The 13168-nt window shown below is 41.4% G+C and overlaps 1 protein-coding gene across 2 annotated transcripts in view; it reads right to left on the bottom strand.

The window, feature by feature from the left end:
- Nucleotides 1–237: 237 nt before the first annotated feature.
- CMTM7 (CKLF like MARVEL transmembrane domain containing 7) overlaps nt 238–13168 on the bottom strand; it is a 31511-nt gene continuing 18580 nt past the window's right edge. For both annotated transcript variants that reach the window (XM_075053140.1, XM_075053150.1), the window contains 4 exons: nt 8445–8618; nt 5483–5581; nt 4386–4467; nt 238–4026 (listed from right to left, as the gene is read on the bottom strand). In XM_075053140.1, the coding sequence (XP_074909241.1) occupies nt 4013–4026; nt 4386–4467; nt 5483–5581; nt 8445–8618 (369 nt within the window). In that variant the 3' untranslated portion in view covers nt 238–4012. The remainder of the gene's footprint in view (nt 4027–4385; nt 4468–5482; nt 5582–8444; nt 8619–13168) is intronic.

Below are 13168 nucleotides of genomic sequence, written 5' to 3'. Positions count from 1 at the left end.
TACCAAACTCTGTTTTGGCTCAAGGGATATACTACACTCTTCCTGAAGCTGAAGAGTATGGACAACTTTTGGGTGGGATAGTCAGAGACCAGCACATCCGAACACAATGGCAGGGGAATGTTTTTTTTCTGTGGCTCCTACCTCTTGGCCTCCAGTTACAGGATGTATTCTGACACTCTCCAGAGAGAAAGTCACTGCTCTAGTAGAGGAAGGAAAAAAATGAGCAAGACAACAATCTGATTCTCAAAGCCTTTACATTATCCAAATAGCAAACATAGTTTATTTCTAAAACAGCTGGAATCCCATATTTGATGAAGTTGCAGACAGATGGAGCTTTCAGAGCCAGGTTGACACCAAAGGAAACTTATAACGCTTTTGCTGGCACGGCTACAGTAGTGAGGTGCCAAAGTCCCTGCCAGACGGAGCTGTCACTCAAAGACCCCCGGTAGAGCTGGTGATACCAGCAAAACCTGTGCTTTTCTTGGTAGACATGTTTCACAAGGAGGATTTGGGGGAAGCAAGGAAGCTTTGGCAGCAGAGATGTCAGTTTTCCAGCCTGAAAGCATCCTGCAGTAAGAGTATCTATCTGGTGGGTCTTTGGACCCAGCACTGTCATAACAGCAAAAGCTGCAGACATACCTTAGACCTGTCGATAGGCACAAAAAACAAAAGGGAACTTGTAATTTACTTCTCTTGATCCAATATAAACAAGTGCACTTGCAGCAAAGCATATTCTTTGGATGATCACAGAGCATAGTTCAGAAATTCTTTGGTTGTCAGACTGCATGAAATTCCCCCTATTTATTTTTTTTTTTCCCCCACATGCTGATAAGTGACAGAGTGATGTGGGAGGCTGAAAAAAAGATGCTAGTGTAGTGCCAGGAGAGGGGACACCATTCCAGCAGAGAGTGGAAACAGCCTTTTCTTCAGAGCAAGCTCAGGGTCCAGCCTCAATCCTTAGCAGGTGCTTCTCCCCACAGCCACCACAGCCCTGAGGTCTCAGCTGCATTTATGCTGTGTGCAGCAGAACATGCGTTTCCCACAGGATTGTCAAGAGGGGTTAAAGCTTGTAGCAAGGTGCCTACTATCAATCATCTGAGGTGATATCTTGGGAGGTGAAGGAGAAATAGAGCACTTCTCTTTCCTCTGAGGGAACAGAAGAGGTTGTATCCTTAAATACCTACCATGTCACTCCAAATTAAAGTCAGAGTGCTGGTTTCCAAAAACTGTAGTTAAGTCAGTCTTGGCAGGAGAACTGGTGATCAAGCACCCCTCTTGCAAAAAAATACATATGTGTGTGTACACATGTGTGTCTGTGGACCTTCTGCAGGTATTTTCACTCAAAGTGCCCAGAATTAAGTCCCTTGTCATGTATGTCCTTTGGACCAGTCCTGTGCTGGCAGAGCAAGGAAGCCTGAACCATCACTGACTCTGCTGACAGTGGATTTCTAGCTGAGAAGGATGTCTGTTCTCTTAAGCCAGAGAGCCTTTGAGGCACGCTCAATTCAGGTTGTTAAAAAGAAAAAAGTGACCCATTTCTGACCAAACACAAAATATGTCATCTGAAGGTATGGGGCAGAAAAGCAGGCCAAAGTTGGACATTGTAAAGAAATAAAAAATTGTCAATATGAAATTAATAATGTTATAACTCCCTATTATATAGTTTTATTTGAATAATCCTCTATATTAATGTCAAAGCAGTTTATCTTGGAGTGAATATGTGTACCTCCATCCACAAACAGCAGACTTTAGCGCTTTCAAATTGTTTCCTGCTCTATGTTGCTGTAAATAGGGCATTTGTGAAAAGCAACAGCAAGCAGAATCACAGAAACTGTGCACCATGAAGAGGGGGATTGCTGCCTTTCCAGGTTATCTGCTCAGTTGTTTTCAAGTACTTACTCAAAATTTTTGACACTTTAGCAGTTGGCCAATTTCTCTTGTCAAAAAAAAAATCAAAGATACACATATTAGAATGAAAGAAAAATATCAGGTGTCAACAAATGGCAATGTATGATGATCTGCTATCTGGCACAAAAAGAATTTTCTGAGAGGACCATTAAATTACTTAGCAGTATTGATGCAGAATTTCAGACTGTGCTGGTTTTGGCTGAGATACAGTTAACTTTCTTCACAGTAGCTAGTATGGGGCTGTGTTTTGGATTTGTGCTGAAAACAGTGTTGATGACACAGGGATGTTTTGGTTACTGCTGAGCAGGGCTCACACAGAGCCAAGGCCTTTTCTGCTCCTCACCCCACCCCACCAGCGAGGAGGCTGGGGGGGCACAAGGAGTTGGGAGGGGACACAGCCGGGACAGCTGACCCCAACTGACCATAGGGATGTTCCGGACCATACGGCATCATGCTCAGCATATACAGCTGGGGGAAGAAGAAGGAAGGGGGGACGTTCGGAGTGATGGCGTTTGTCTTCCCAAGTCACCGTTAGGCGTGATGGAGCCCTGCTTTCCTGGAGATGGCTGAACACCTGCCTGCCCATGGGAAGTGGTGAATGGATTCCTTGTTTCGCTTTGCTTGCGCATGCAGCTTTTGCTTTACCTATTAAGCTGTCTTTATCTCAACCCACGAGTGTTCTCACTTTTACCCTTCTGATTCTCTCCCCCAACCAAACCGGGGGCAGTGAGCAAGTACCTGCATGGTGCTTAGTTGCCGGCTGCGGTTAAACCACAACACAGACAAATAGAAAAATGCGTAGCAGGCCAGAAAACGCTTTTTTCCTCCAGATTGAACCTGGTAAACTGTAGAAATCCTACTTGTTGCAGAAACCTGCTGCACCATCATGCATTTGTCCCGACAGAAAAGACCAACTTATAAGTACGAGTTCTACTTCACAGCCAGGCACAAAAGGGGAAGCACCAAGGACAAGGGGCCTGTGCTTCCCTTTTTCCTGCAAAGAATTTCCAGCTCACCAGAGATGGACTGCAAAAGGAGAGAAAGACAAAGGTGCCAAGAAGGCATTGTCTCAGCCTTGAAGCTACATCAAACTTCATGACAATACCAGCTTGGACAAAACTGAATTGTTCCACCTGTCTAGGCTCTGGGCAGAGTCTCTAAAAGCATGGATCCCAGCAGAGGCAGAGGAAGGGACAAACTGCAGGTAGGAGCGAAAGAATTCACAATGGCCTTTCCATAAACACTGTTAGACTCCAAAGAGAATGACTTATAGGAAATGCATAGAAATTTTCTACAGAACAGGTCTTACAAATACCCATTTTACAAATGAATATTTGTGAAAAGGCAAAAAAAAAGATCCCACAAAATATTAAACACATATTCTTGGAGATGTATTTTCTTGTATTTGGCAGAGGGAAGTTTTTAAGAATAATCTTTGATTGTTAATAACCTGTAAAAATTCATGGAGGAAAAAACCTGATTTCATCATGTACTGTTGGGGCTAGTAGGGAGTGTTTGCAATGATGTATTCAAGTTGCAGTTCATAGTTTTTGGTGCTGGCTGAGCTGATGTTAGAAAAAGTCCACAGTTGTGATAGAAAGAGGTAACAAAGACTTGGGTCAGCTTATCCAGGCACAAATCAGTTTGTAACAGTTCCTTCGTTAAACAAATCACCTTCAGAAGTTAAGAATCAGGTAGGAATTTTCAGGATTTCCCTTCTGTAAACAGATGGAGGAAATCAGAAGGAATTTTTCCGTCCCTCTGAAAGGAGAACCAAATGACTCTCCAAATGAGTTTTAAATGCACTTATTGCAAATAGCTGGAAATGACCACAGCCCGGCTTGTGAGACAGAAGTTGTCTTTCTCTGTAAAACTCATAAAAAGCAGGTTCTCCATTATAAACTTCTTGGGGGCGGGAGGGGGGAGTGGGGAGAGCAAAAAAACTTTGGTTCACAACATTGTTTTGCATAGGCATTCAAGTAGATCTTCAAATGCTACCGGCTGTCCAGGCTAGTAACAAAATACCCATGCTCTCTCCTCAGTAGTGGACGCTCCTCTTTGGTATCCTATTTTGTAAGGCAGACGTCTTGCAGAGATGAAGGAGTCACACAGATGCATCTTTGAAAAGGAAGACAGTGTCACTTGCATTGCCACAAACGAATTCATCTATTTGATTACAGAATACACAGGAAGCCTTCTTTTGGTAGAGGTTGGGGGAGGGAGAAGAGAAAGCACTCATACATTCACTTCTTGCTAGAAGCAAGTTATTTTGCTCTTGTAGTTAGTTGTTAACAGCTGTCAGTAGCTGTGATAATGTCTGTGTTGACAGAAAATATGGAATTATTGCTTTACGAGTAATTTTGAGCAACAAGGAACAGGGCGTTAATAAATCCTTCCAGGTAGACACAGCCCTGTGGCAGAAACTATAAATATTCATTTTGGGAAGCATTCTGGCAGTTACTAAGCGTGATACTTACTTGTTGACTGCGTGATGCACGAAACCTTGTAAGATGACCATATGCTTAAAACACAAAGGATCGTAGCTAGGAACCCGAAAGTCTGGATGAGAAAACAAACAAACCACAAATACTTAGAGAACATTAGATGACACATATTCCAGGAATGTATGGACACTCTTGTATATCCAGCTACATATTTTATGACATTAACAGACCCCCCAAAGTGATTTTTTACTGCATTCTGCCAATATACTAAAAAAATAAAAGTTTCCGTAGTATAATAGCAGCTTATGTCTTGTAAAAACAGTGACTGCAAGATAGACTGAGAGTCATGTACAAGGAGGGAGAAAAAGCTGGACAGCAGCACAGAGTCTCACCTTCTAGACTTCTCACTAGGATTCTGCAACAAAGAAAAGACTTTTTCTAATTCCTCTGATTACTGCTCTTTTACTGCCCCATTCAAACAAGTCTTTCCCTGCCATCTACCAAATAAAAGAGTCAGGTAAGTCTTCTAGTCTGTTTGCATCATCAGGACTAAGTTTCTGAAAGTAATTCTTTATTCCGGAAGAGTTGTATTTCAGGTCCTGCTGCTGTGAAAATACTGTTGCCCACACTCAGAAGTCATGCCTCTCTCTGTAAAGCCCTCCAGCCAACAGAGGCAGGGAGTATTTTCCAGTAAGTCAGCCCAGCACCCCAGTGAGTTTTAGCTCAGGAGAAATTATCTTGAACAGGGGTCTGTTCAGGAGCAGGAGGCATCAAAAGCTGAAGGCTGGGGTGAAACCCTTTAGGTAACTTCTAGCTGCTACAATGACTTGTCAAAACTGAACTGTCTTAATTCTTCCCCTATACACATTAGTTCCTATGAGTTAAAGCAGGAGCCTTTGGTTTCAACTCTCTGACAGGACAAATACCCACTTTAGTGGTGAGACCGGAGTCTCACAACAAAATATTTTTCTTGGCATTGTGTTACAGAACATTCACTGAAATGAGCTAGAAGGTAAGACTGAGCAAGGCAAGTCTGTAAGAAAATAAAATTACAAGTAATAGATTTCCAATGCCCTACTTAATATATATTGCAATTAAAAAAGTGTCAAGACTAATAAACACAGTCTTACCGCTCCAGCCACAAGTCCAGTCAAATTGTAACTCTTGGATGCTGCTACAATCGATGCAATGAGAAGCAGAATTGTACCGATTAAATAATGAAGAAACTCCTGTAAAGACAAGCACAGCCTGCATCAGAAGGGAAACTTATCAGGAAAGCATTTCAGTATGCCTCAGAATGAAAACAAGTTGGCAAAGGTTACTCGAACCCAGAGGACAAAACACCAGTCAAAGAAAAAAGAGGAAAAAAAAAAAAAGAAGGGGAAAAAAAAAAAGAGAAAGAAACACTTTGTGAGTGGATTTTGTACCATACCTGACTTTCTGTTCAAAAAAGGAAAGAGGGCCAATCTTCAGGTCTACTAATGTCACTGGATCTACTTACTGGGTATGGATGCAATCCTTTCAATTCAACATGGTACATTACTGAGGGTGAAAACATGTATCTTTATTGCATGGAGTATGCACCTTACTTAAAGAGACAGTTCTGGAAGAAGGGAGAAGGGCATATTTCTCTAGCCTATATGAAATGGCAACAAATGGGAGCAAATGGCATAAGTGGAAAACCAAATGCTCTGACTTCAGATAATCTTAGAGAGCAAGTAGTGGATCTACTGCTGGAGTTACTAACAATTTACATCAACCAAGACTGGAAACAGGTGGGAAGCCATAAAAAGCACAACTACACAGACACTCATAACCAACACCCAGGCTCCTAAGTCTGTAAGGGTGGCTCCAGCTGTCCTGCAGTAAAACATGGTGCCACGGGTTTTTCTGAGAGAGCACTGAGGCACCACATCTAAGCTTTTCTCTAATGTGATGAGTATCAGTCCAGGGGTCAATTTTACCTTGTTATAAGCAGAGGTGATCTGTGGATTTAGATTTTGAATCCTCACAAAGTTTATGGCAACCTATGGGTGTTTGCAAACTGAACACGGGTTGTTTCTTTTGCATGGTAGGGTGGGCAGGAGGGTATCTGCTTATGTTATCTGCATTGCACTACCAGCATGAACCAAGCAAATGCAATGTATAAGGGAGAGGAGAGATTCCATCTCAAATGAAAGGAGGAAGAATATAGTCCCAAAAGGAAATTGTTCAAGGAAATCCCAGAATAGAAATATTCTATCATACCATACCACAGCTTCCCTCTGTTCAGGTGTTTATAAACAGCTGAGGAGGATCTTTGCCATAAAGCAGGCTCTGAGACTGCAACTTACTTTCCTCATTTGTAACCTTGTTTCAGGTAATCAAGATGTCAACCCTTGCTTTTGCTAGAATAAATTATTTCCATAAGGAGGCTTCTCTGGCTAGTCCAGGATGCAGCAGGCAAATTAGGCACGCCACTGCCTCCTTAGAGACATGAAATAAACCAGTGTACACAGCCCACTACTTCAGAGGAATCCGAGGGATGGGCAAAGATGCAAAAGAATCATCAAAGGCTAAATTAGGTGGAGAACCAACCCCTGGCAGGGCTGAGAGAGTGCCCCTCTGGAGAAATACTTCCCAGCTTTAAAAGATGTCAGTGCTAAACAACTTCTTGAACCACCGCAACTTTACTGACTGCAAATCACACCCCTGATTGCAATGTAGAGATCCTGCCAGGAAACTCAGCCAAACACCAGCTGTAGTTTCCCAAAGTCTCTTACAGGTCTTCCTATTCTGTGCTAAAGATACTTCAATATGTGACTGAAAAGGAAGTTGGTTGTAACAGAGCAGTGATGTTCGAACATCACATCCCATAAAGCTATCTGAAGCTGACCAGCCACAAACTGCAGTGCCTTAAACTCACTAGTGACTCTGGAACACTTAGGAATGATTAAACACACCATAAAAAACAAAAGCAGCCTATGCAGAGGTCAAAATGGCATAGTCCTGTTACAGCAATGCACACATTAAATGTTGCCATTTATTAGCTTATTTCAATCCCTTATTTCAATTCCTGCATCTGTATTACCTCCAGATAAAGAAGTATTTTCTAGAGACAGATGGTGGTACACATTTGAAAAAACAGAAAGGGGTGCAAGTCTAACTGTATTCCTCAGCTAAAAAGAAAATTAAATTTTTCTCTCTGGTTAGAAGTGGATGGATGGACAAACTGTTACCTTAGATCTGTAAACTACTTACATAGCTTCCATTAAACGCCATCCAACCACTTCTTGGATCTCAAAATCCTTCTACATCTCTCCAGTTGGCTTTCCCCATCCCTTTGGTCCTTCCTCTGTGGAACTAACATGTCACTATGTGTGAGGGAGACATGTTCCAAGAGGTTATTAAAATCCATCATCCCACACTAGGACACAGGACTCTTCTGTTAGCTGACCTTATTCAAAGCTACTGAGGAAGTCCGGGTCTCGCATTTTCTGTGCTGCTTGTTAGTTCTCTGCTAGGATATGAGAGATTGATCTGCAGGGGAAATGCGGGAATGAGGCAGGAACATCCTGCAGGATATCCCAGGAATGGCCAGGCTATAGCAATCAGGCTGAGGCTCCTATTTCTTGCTATTGTTTAAGTTACCTAAAACCATACCAAAAAGAGACATATTTAACTTAAATAGCACTCGTAGACTTTATTTTGGGACAGGAAGTAGTATATTATTTCTAATGCTATGATTTGGTACTCTAGCAATCCCTTAGCTGCTATAAATGACCTGAGCTAGGACCCATCTGCTGAAGGCTTGATAATCAGTAGCTTCTTTTCAATTGTCTCAGAATAACACTATTGCCTTCCCTGCAGTAAATCTGGATTTATACCTGTGTAAAGGAGGGCAGATCCAAATCAGCTAAAAAACTTAGAATTACAGCATCTGCTGAAACGAATACTAACAACAAAAGCAACAAAAGGATTTGTATGCAAGGCAAAAAAGAATTCCGTGAAAGACAGCCTATCACTGTGTGATAGCACAAGAAAATGGACTAAGTAATTGAGACATCAACTCACAGGAGGAGGCAAGGAACCCAGACCATCTAACAGGCTTACCGCAAGTGGCCAGCTAACGCAAGTAAGCTTCCTGTAGATTCTGAAAATGTGGATAATGTAGAAGAACAAAATCATAACCAAGTCACACATGGTAACAATCTGAAAGTAGCTGTATGCACTGTAATCCGTCCATGGAGAATTATTTACACTGATGAATCCAACCAGCAGTGAGATCTGAAAGACAAAAGGCACATTAAAGATTTTTACAATGGTGCTCAGAGGGCTGTGGAGATGATTTAAAACACAACAAAATGGTACTTAGAAGACAAATATCTAATGTAAATTGGATGGTCCCAACAAAACAGAGGACAAAGTAACGAGCATGGTAATAACGTTTTAAAATTTGCTGTTAAATGAGCTAAAACAACCATTAAGAGTGGGGAAAGAGCCAACTGCTAGAAGGAAAGCAGCAGCTTCAGCCTGAAGAATCCAACCTGAAGAAGTCTCTATGTACAATACAAGAGGTCTCAAATAGAGAAGAGGCATTGAACGCCTGGAGTTGCACCAGTGACTCAAGCATGTAAACCTCAAGGACTTTCAGAAGGAAATCACTGAAAGCTGTAGAAATGAAGGTGCCTATGGACACATGCACCTTTACTTCCATTTAGTGAGATTTCTCACATGCAAAATGGGAGGACCTGGCTCCAACTGAGCTAACACCTACAGAGCAGGATTATTAGCAGACTATAAGGTAGTATCATAGCAAATAATATAAACATTTGGAGGAATTGATCAATTCACCCCACCCCCAATACAATAGTTATAAAGCTTTAGTATATTAACATTGTCACATAAACTATAAAGCATTATTGTATAACTTCTTTCAGTTGTAGGCTTGCAAAGGACAAAAAGCTATTTTATTTTTTTAATCTAAAGCTACTTGTTTATTCCACTAATCTTGCTGCTTCTACCAGCCTGGCTAGCCTGGGTGATAAAAATAAATCTACCAAGGATATACCCAAATATTTTCTTATTACAGAGTTTGTCAATGCTTGCTTTCAGCCACTGTAATTTTTAGTTCATCCAAAGTCAGCCAGGAGCAATAATGATTCACATTTTAAGTGTTTCTCCAAGACATTAAAAAACTATCTGAGAAGGCCAGCACTTGGCTGGATGGAGCACCATCCTTTCCTGTACACTCATCTGCCAAACTCCTAACCAACTGCATCCATTATCAGAATAATTTCCTTAAGATTAAAAGGGGGAAAAACCCCAACACCCAAACAACATAGCTTAGATTGTCCCTGTTGCAATTTTAACTGAGTTTCACCTGCTTGATTCTAAGTGGACAGGCTAAACGTACGCATCTTCAAGGGCAACCAAAAGCTCTATACACACATAAGAACTTCACAAGAAGTTCAGGAGAACTTGTCACCTTGACCAAACTTCATCCAAACAGCCACATCAATGTCACAACAGTGAACCACCTCAAAAAGGTGGCTCCAAAGAGAAAAGTCAATGCTCCGGGATCCTTTCCCACACAAGTGGCTAAGCTATTGTTAGATCTGGTCCAGCTCCACTATTTTTACTGTGGTAGTCCAAGGGGTTAATATTAGCATTGTAAGTGATGCTCGGTCCAAGCCAGTGACAGGCTTCTGCACTAGAGTAAGCCTACATCTCCTCTTAGCTTTGAAATAGGTATAGGGCAGGAAAGACAGGACTTTGAGGTGCAGGGCTAGATCATCCTCAATACTTCTCAAGAATGGAGGTTACATGTGCCTTTGAAAATGCATGGTACTGCTCAGTCCCTGCCTCCCCAAAATATGTTCCTGCCCTCTGGTTTGGGAGTATAACATCATAGCAGCATCCTGCATGTTTAGTGCTTCTGCCTGTACCATGCCTATTCTCTGGGTCTCACAGCCTAGCCACTGGGGAATGCTAAATGCACAAAGTCCTGCATCTTGTGCATGGCAGAGCTTTCCGAGATGCTACATTTCTTAGAAGATGACAAAGCAATGCTATCCACAATTCAGCATTTAAAGACTTCTGGCCCAGTTCTTCAATTCTGAGATAATTTTAATGAAGTTTTGCCCAATCTATGTCTACATACACCAGGTCTACATTAAGCTGTGGTTGCAGGAGGGGCCATGGCCTTTGTCATCTTCTCCTTCCCACCCTGATTTCACTCCCTGTCGTGTACTGGCTCCTCCACTCATCTGTGCTGAGCCACCTCAGCGTACTAAGCCAGCAGAAAAGTGTATTACTAAAAAACCCAAATAGCTTTACTCTGACTCTGCCATCACACAAGGCAGGGTCAGGTGAGCAAGGAAGTGTGAGGGAGAAGCTAGGACTCCAGTGGAAAGGACAGGGAGCACTGAGCAGGCAGGATAGCAGCAGCCAGTAACCACACTGGCTCAGGCTGCCGCAGACCATCCATCTCAGTTCCTCGAATCTTAATGTCAGTTAAGCAAAGAGTCATCTGACTTTTAGCTGTTGAATAACTTGAACAATCAGAAGGAGATCAGCAGGTCATTTACCCTATAATCTAGGAGAACACTTGAAGTGATGCCAGACACACAGCTATTATTTTAACAAGAAAATGAAAACTAAGTTTAATGAAATTTCATTCTAAAGGAAGATTCAATAAGAAGTCACAGCAAGTGTTGAAACTTGCTCTTGGATAAAGGTGGGATAAGGACAACACTTCTCTAACCACAAAGGGCTAAAAGGGGTCTCCCTTATTCAGATGTCTTCACAATAATCAGTTCTCAATTTCAATTACACTGTACAAATCAAGAAGGAAGTGCTAACTGACAGAAATATTACATCTGCCTATAGGCTCGTTTAATGCTTGAACCATTAACTTTAGCAACTTTTTTACTGTGTACAAAGGATAAGAAGGACTGGATCCTTGAAATACAATCACTATCCAAATAAGAAGCAGCACTGGTAAAAAAAACTTAGCTTAAACTAGACCTGGTTCCTTCAACTTCATGGAAGCATGAAAGTACTTTTTTTTCAGTTAAAAGGTATTTGAAATTTGAGAAGAAGCATAAGGAAAAATGTAAGCCATCCAAAGACAAGGTCAGAAAATTCATCTGAGGTGTTATATTCCTCAGAAATAAGAAGATACAAGGTACCAACCAGTCAGTTTAGAATCTGCTCAGATCCTAAGAACAGGGTAGAAATGTGGATTTGAACAAACATGCTTTCCATTTCAAGTTTACTTCACAATTAAAACAATTCCAAAAACAATTAGTAAAGATTCTCCCTTCTTTGGTTTTAGACGTGCCTCAGCACACAGGTAGGAAGAAATTCCTGCATGGCAACAGGTATTTCTTTCAAAGATTTCCTTTCTCAGCATAAATTTCACAACATGAGATTTACATGCAATTTCTGAAGAGGGTTCTCTGATTGGAGGCACATAATGCTATTTCACAGGACAAGTGCAAAGGGACCATATCAACAACTCTATATAAAGCTATACCATGTTCACCACACTATATTGCCTGCATGGCTAGCAGGTGCAGTCAGCGTTTAAAACTCACCTGTTGAAAAAGAATGCTAACATGTAGAAAATAGGGCCACATAATATTATTTGTCCTTTAAAAGTGACAAATACGAAGTTCCTTCACCAGATATTGGTTTATCATGATATACTGGGTGATGACTATATTTTTTCCCCCTGGAATTCCTGTTTCCAGAGAACTTGAAATTGAGCGCTAAAATGATTAATATGTACTTGTCTGAGATACAGTTCAACATATATCTAGAAGTCAGTTTGTGGCACAGAGAGAGAGAAAGAAATGAATGGCAAAGCATTAAAATGATCAAATGTTATGAGTGTTCTTTATGCATCTGCACTCAGGGGAGCAGGTTAATACATCTTGAAAATAAAAACCAGAGGCACGAAAAAATTAGGGCACTGCCATTTCCATTTGAATATAGTATTTCACAGATTATGAGAGCAGCAGACATGCAACCCATAGCCAGCAAGCCAGTCAGACCAGAAGTACAGATCCAGTGATGGTCAGTCTCATTAGAAGGTTTCAATGTGCTCCACAAAATATATCCAGGCTTTAGACCTGCATTACAAAAGGGGTGAGGGACATATTGCAGGACGCTACTGTTTAAGTGCTTTCTGGTTTCTGGAAAGCAGAAGAAAGAACATATGCATCAATAACTCCAAGGAGAGATTTTTTGGATTTAAATAAAGTAAGTTCCATATTTACTCTGTTTCACAGAAGTTGATTGGCTTAAACTAATCCACTTCTTGACTTTCCATTGGACCAGATATTTGAAGTGAGTCATCAAGTGTGTTTAAGAACACTGGTATATATCAGGAACTATCTCACAGTGAAGCCAACATGAACTAAAGGCAGTCAGCAATTGCCAGGAGGCACTCAACACCTTACCAGACAGAATAGACACCATAAAATAAAGATGGTAAGAGTCTGCATTCTCTTCTCTATTTTGAGCTGGAGACAAGGCAACAACATCCTCTGCAACGTGGCTGTGGAAAATGTTGGCTCTTGAATAGCACTGACATAAGCTCCCAAGCCTTAACTCCATTCTGATTTGAAGTGAACACAGCTCTGCCAAAAATAAAACATAATTTGCTTTTTCCTGATATGGTCTTCCTTCAAAAGCCAACCCATGGTCCCTAAAAAAGGCTGAACAAGCACAGATCTTTCAAGGATGTTAATGGGAGATGGGACATGGGCTGCGAGATATAATCTTCACAACAAAGAAGGGCCAGGTGTTATGCTGCTGCTGCCTTTAAG

Source organism: Buteo buteo, chromosome 2, assembly GCF_964188355.1.
Source record: "Buteo buteo chromosome 2, bButBut1.hap1.1, whole genome shotgun sequence".
In the NCBI taxonomy this organism is placed as follows: Eukaryota; Metazoa; Chordata; class Aves; order Accipitriformes; family Accipitridae; genus Buteo; species Buteo buteo.
This window is presented reverse-complemented; position numbering and strand designations above follow the sequence as displayed.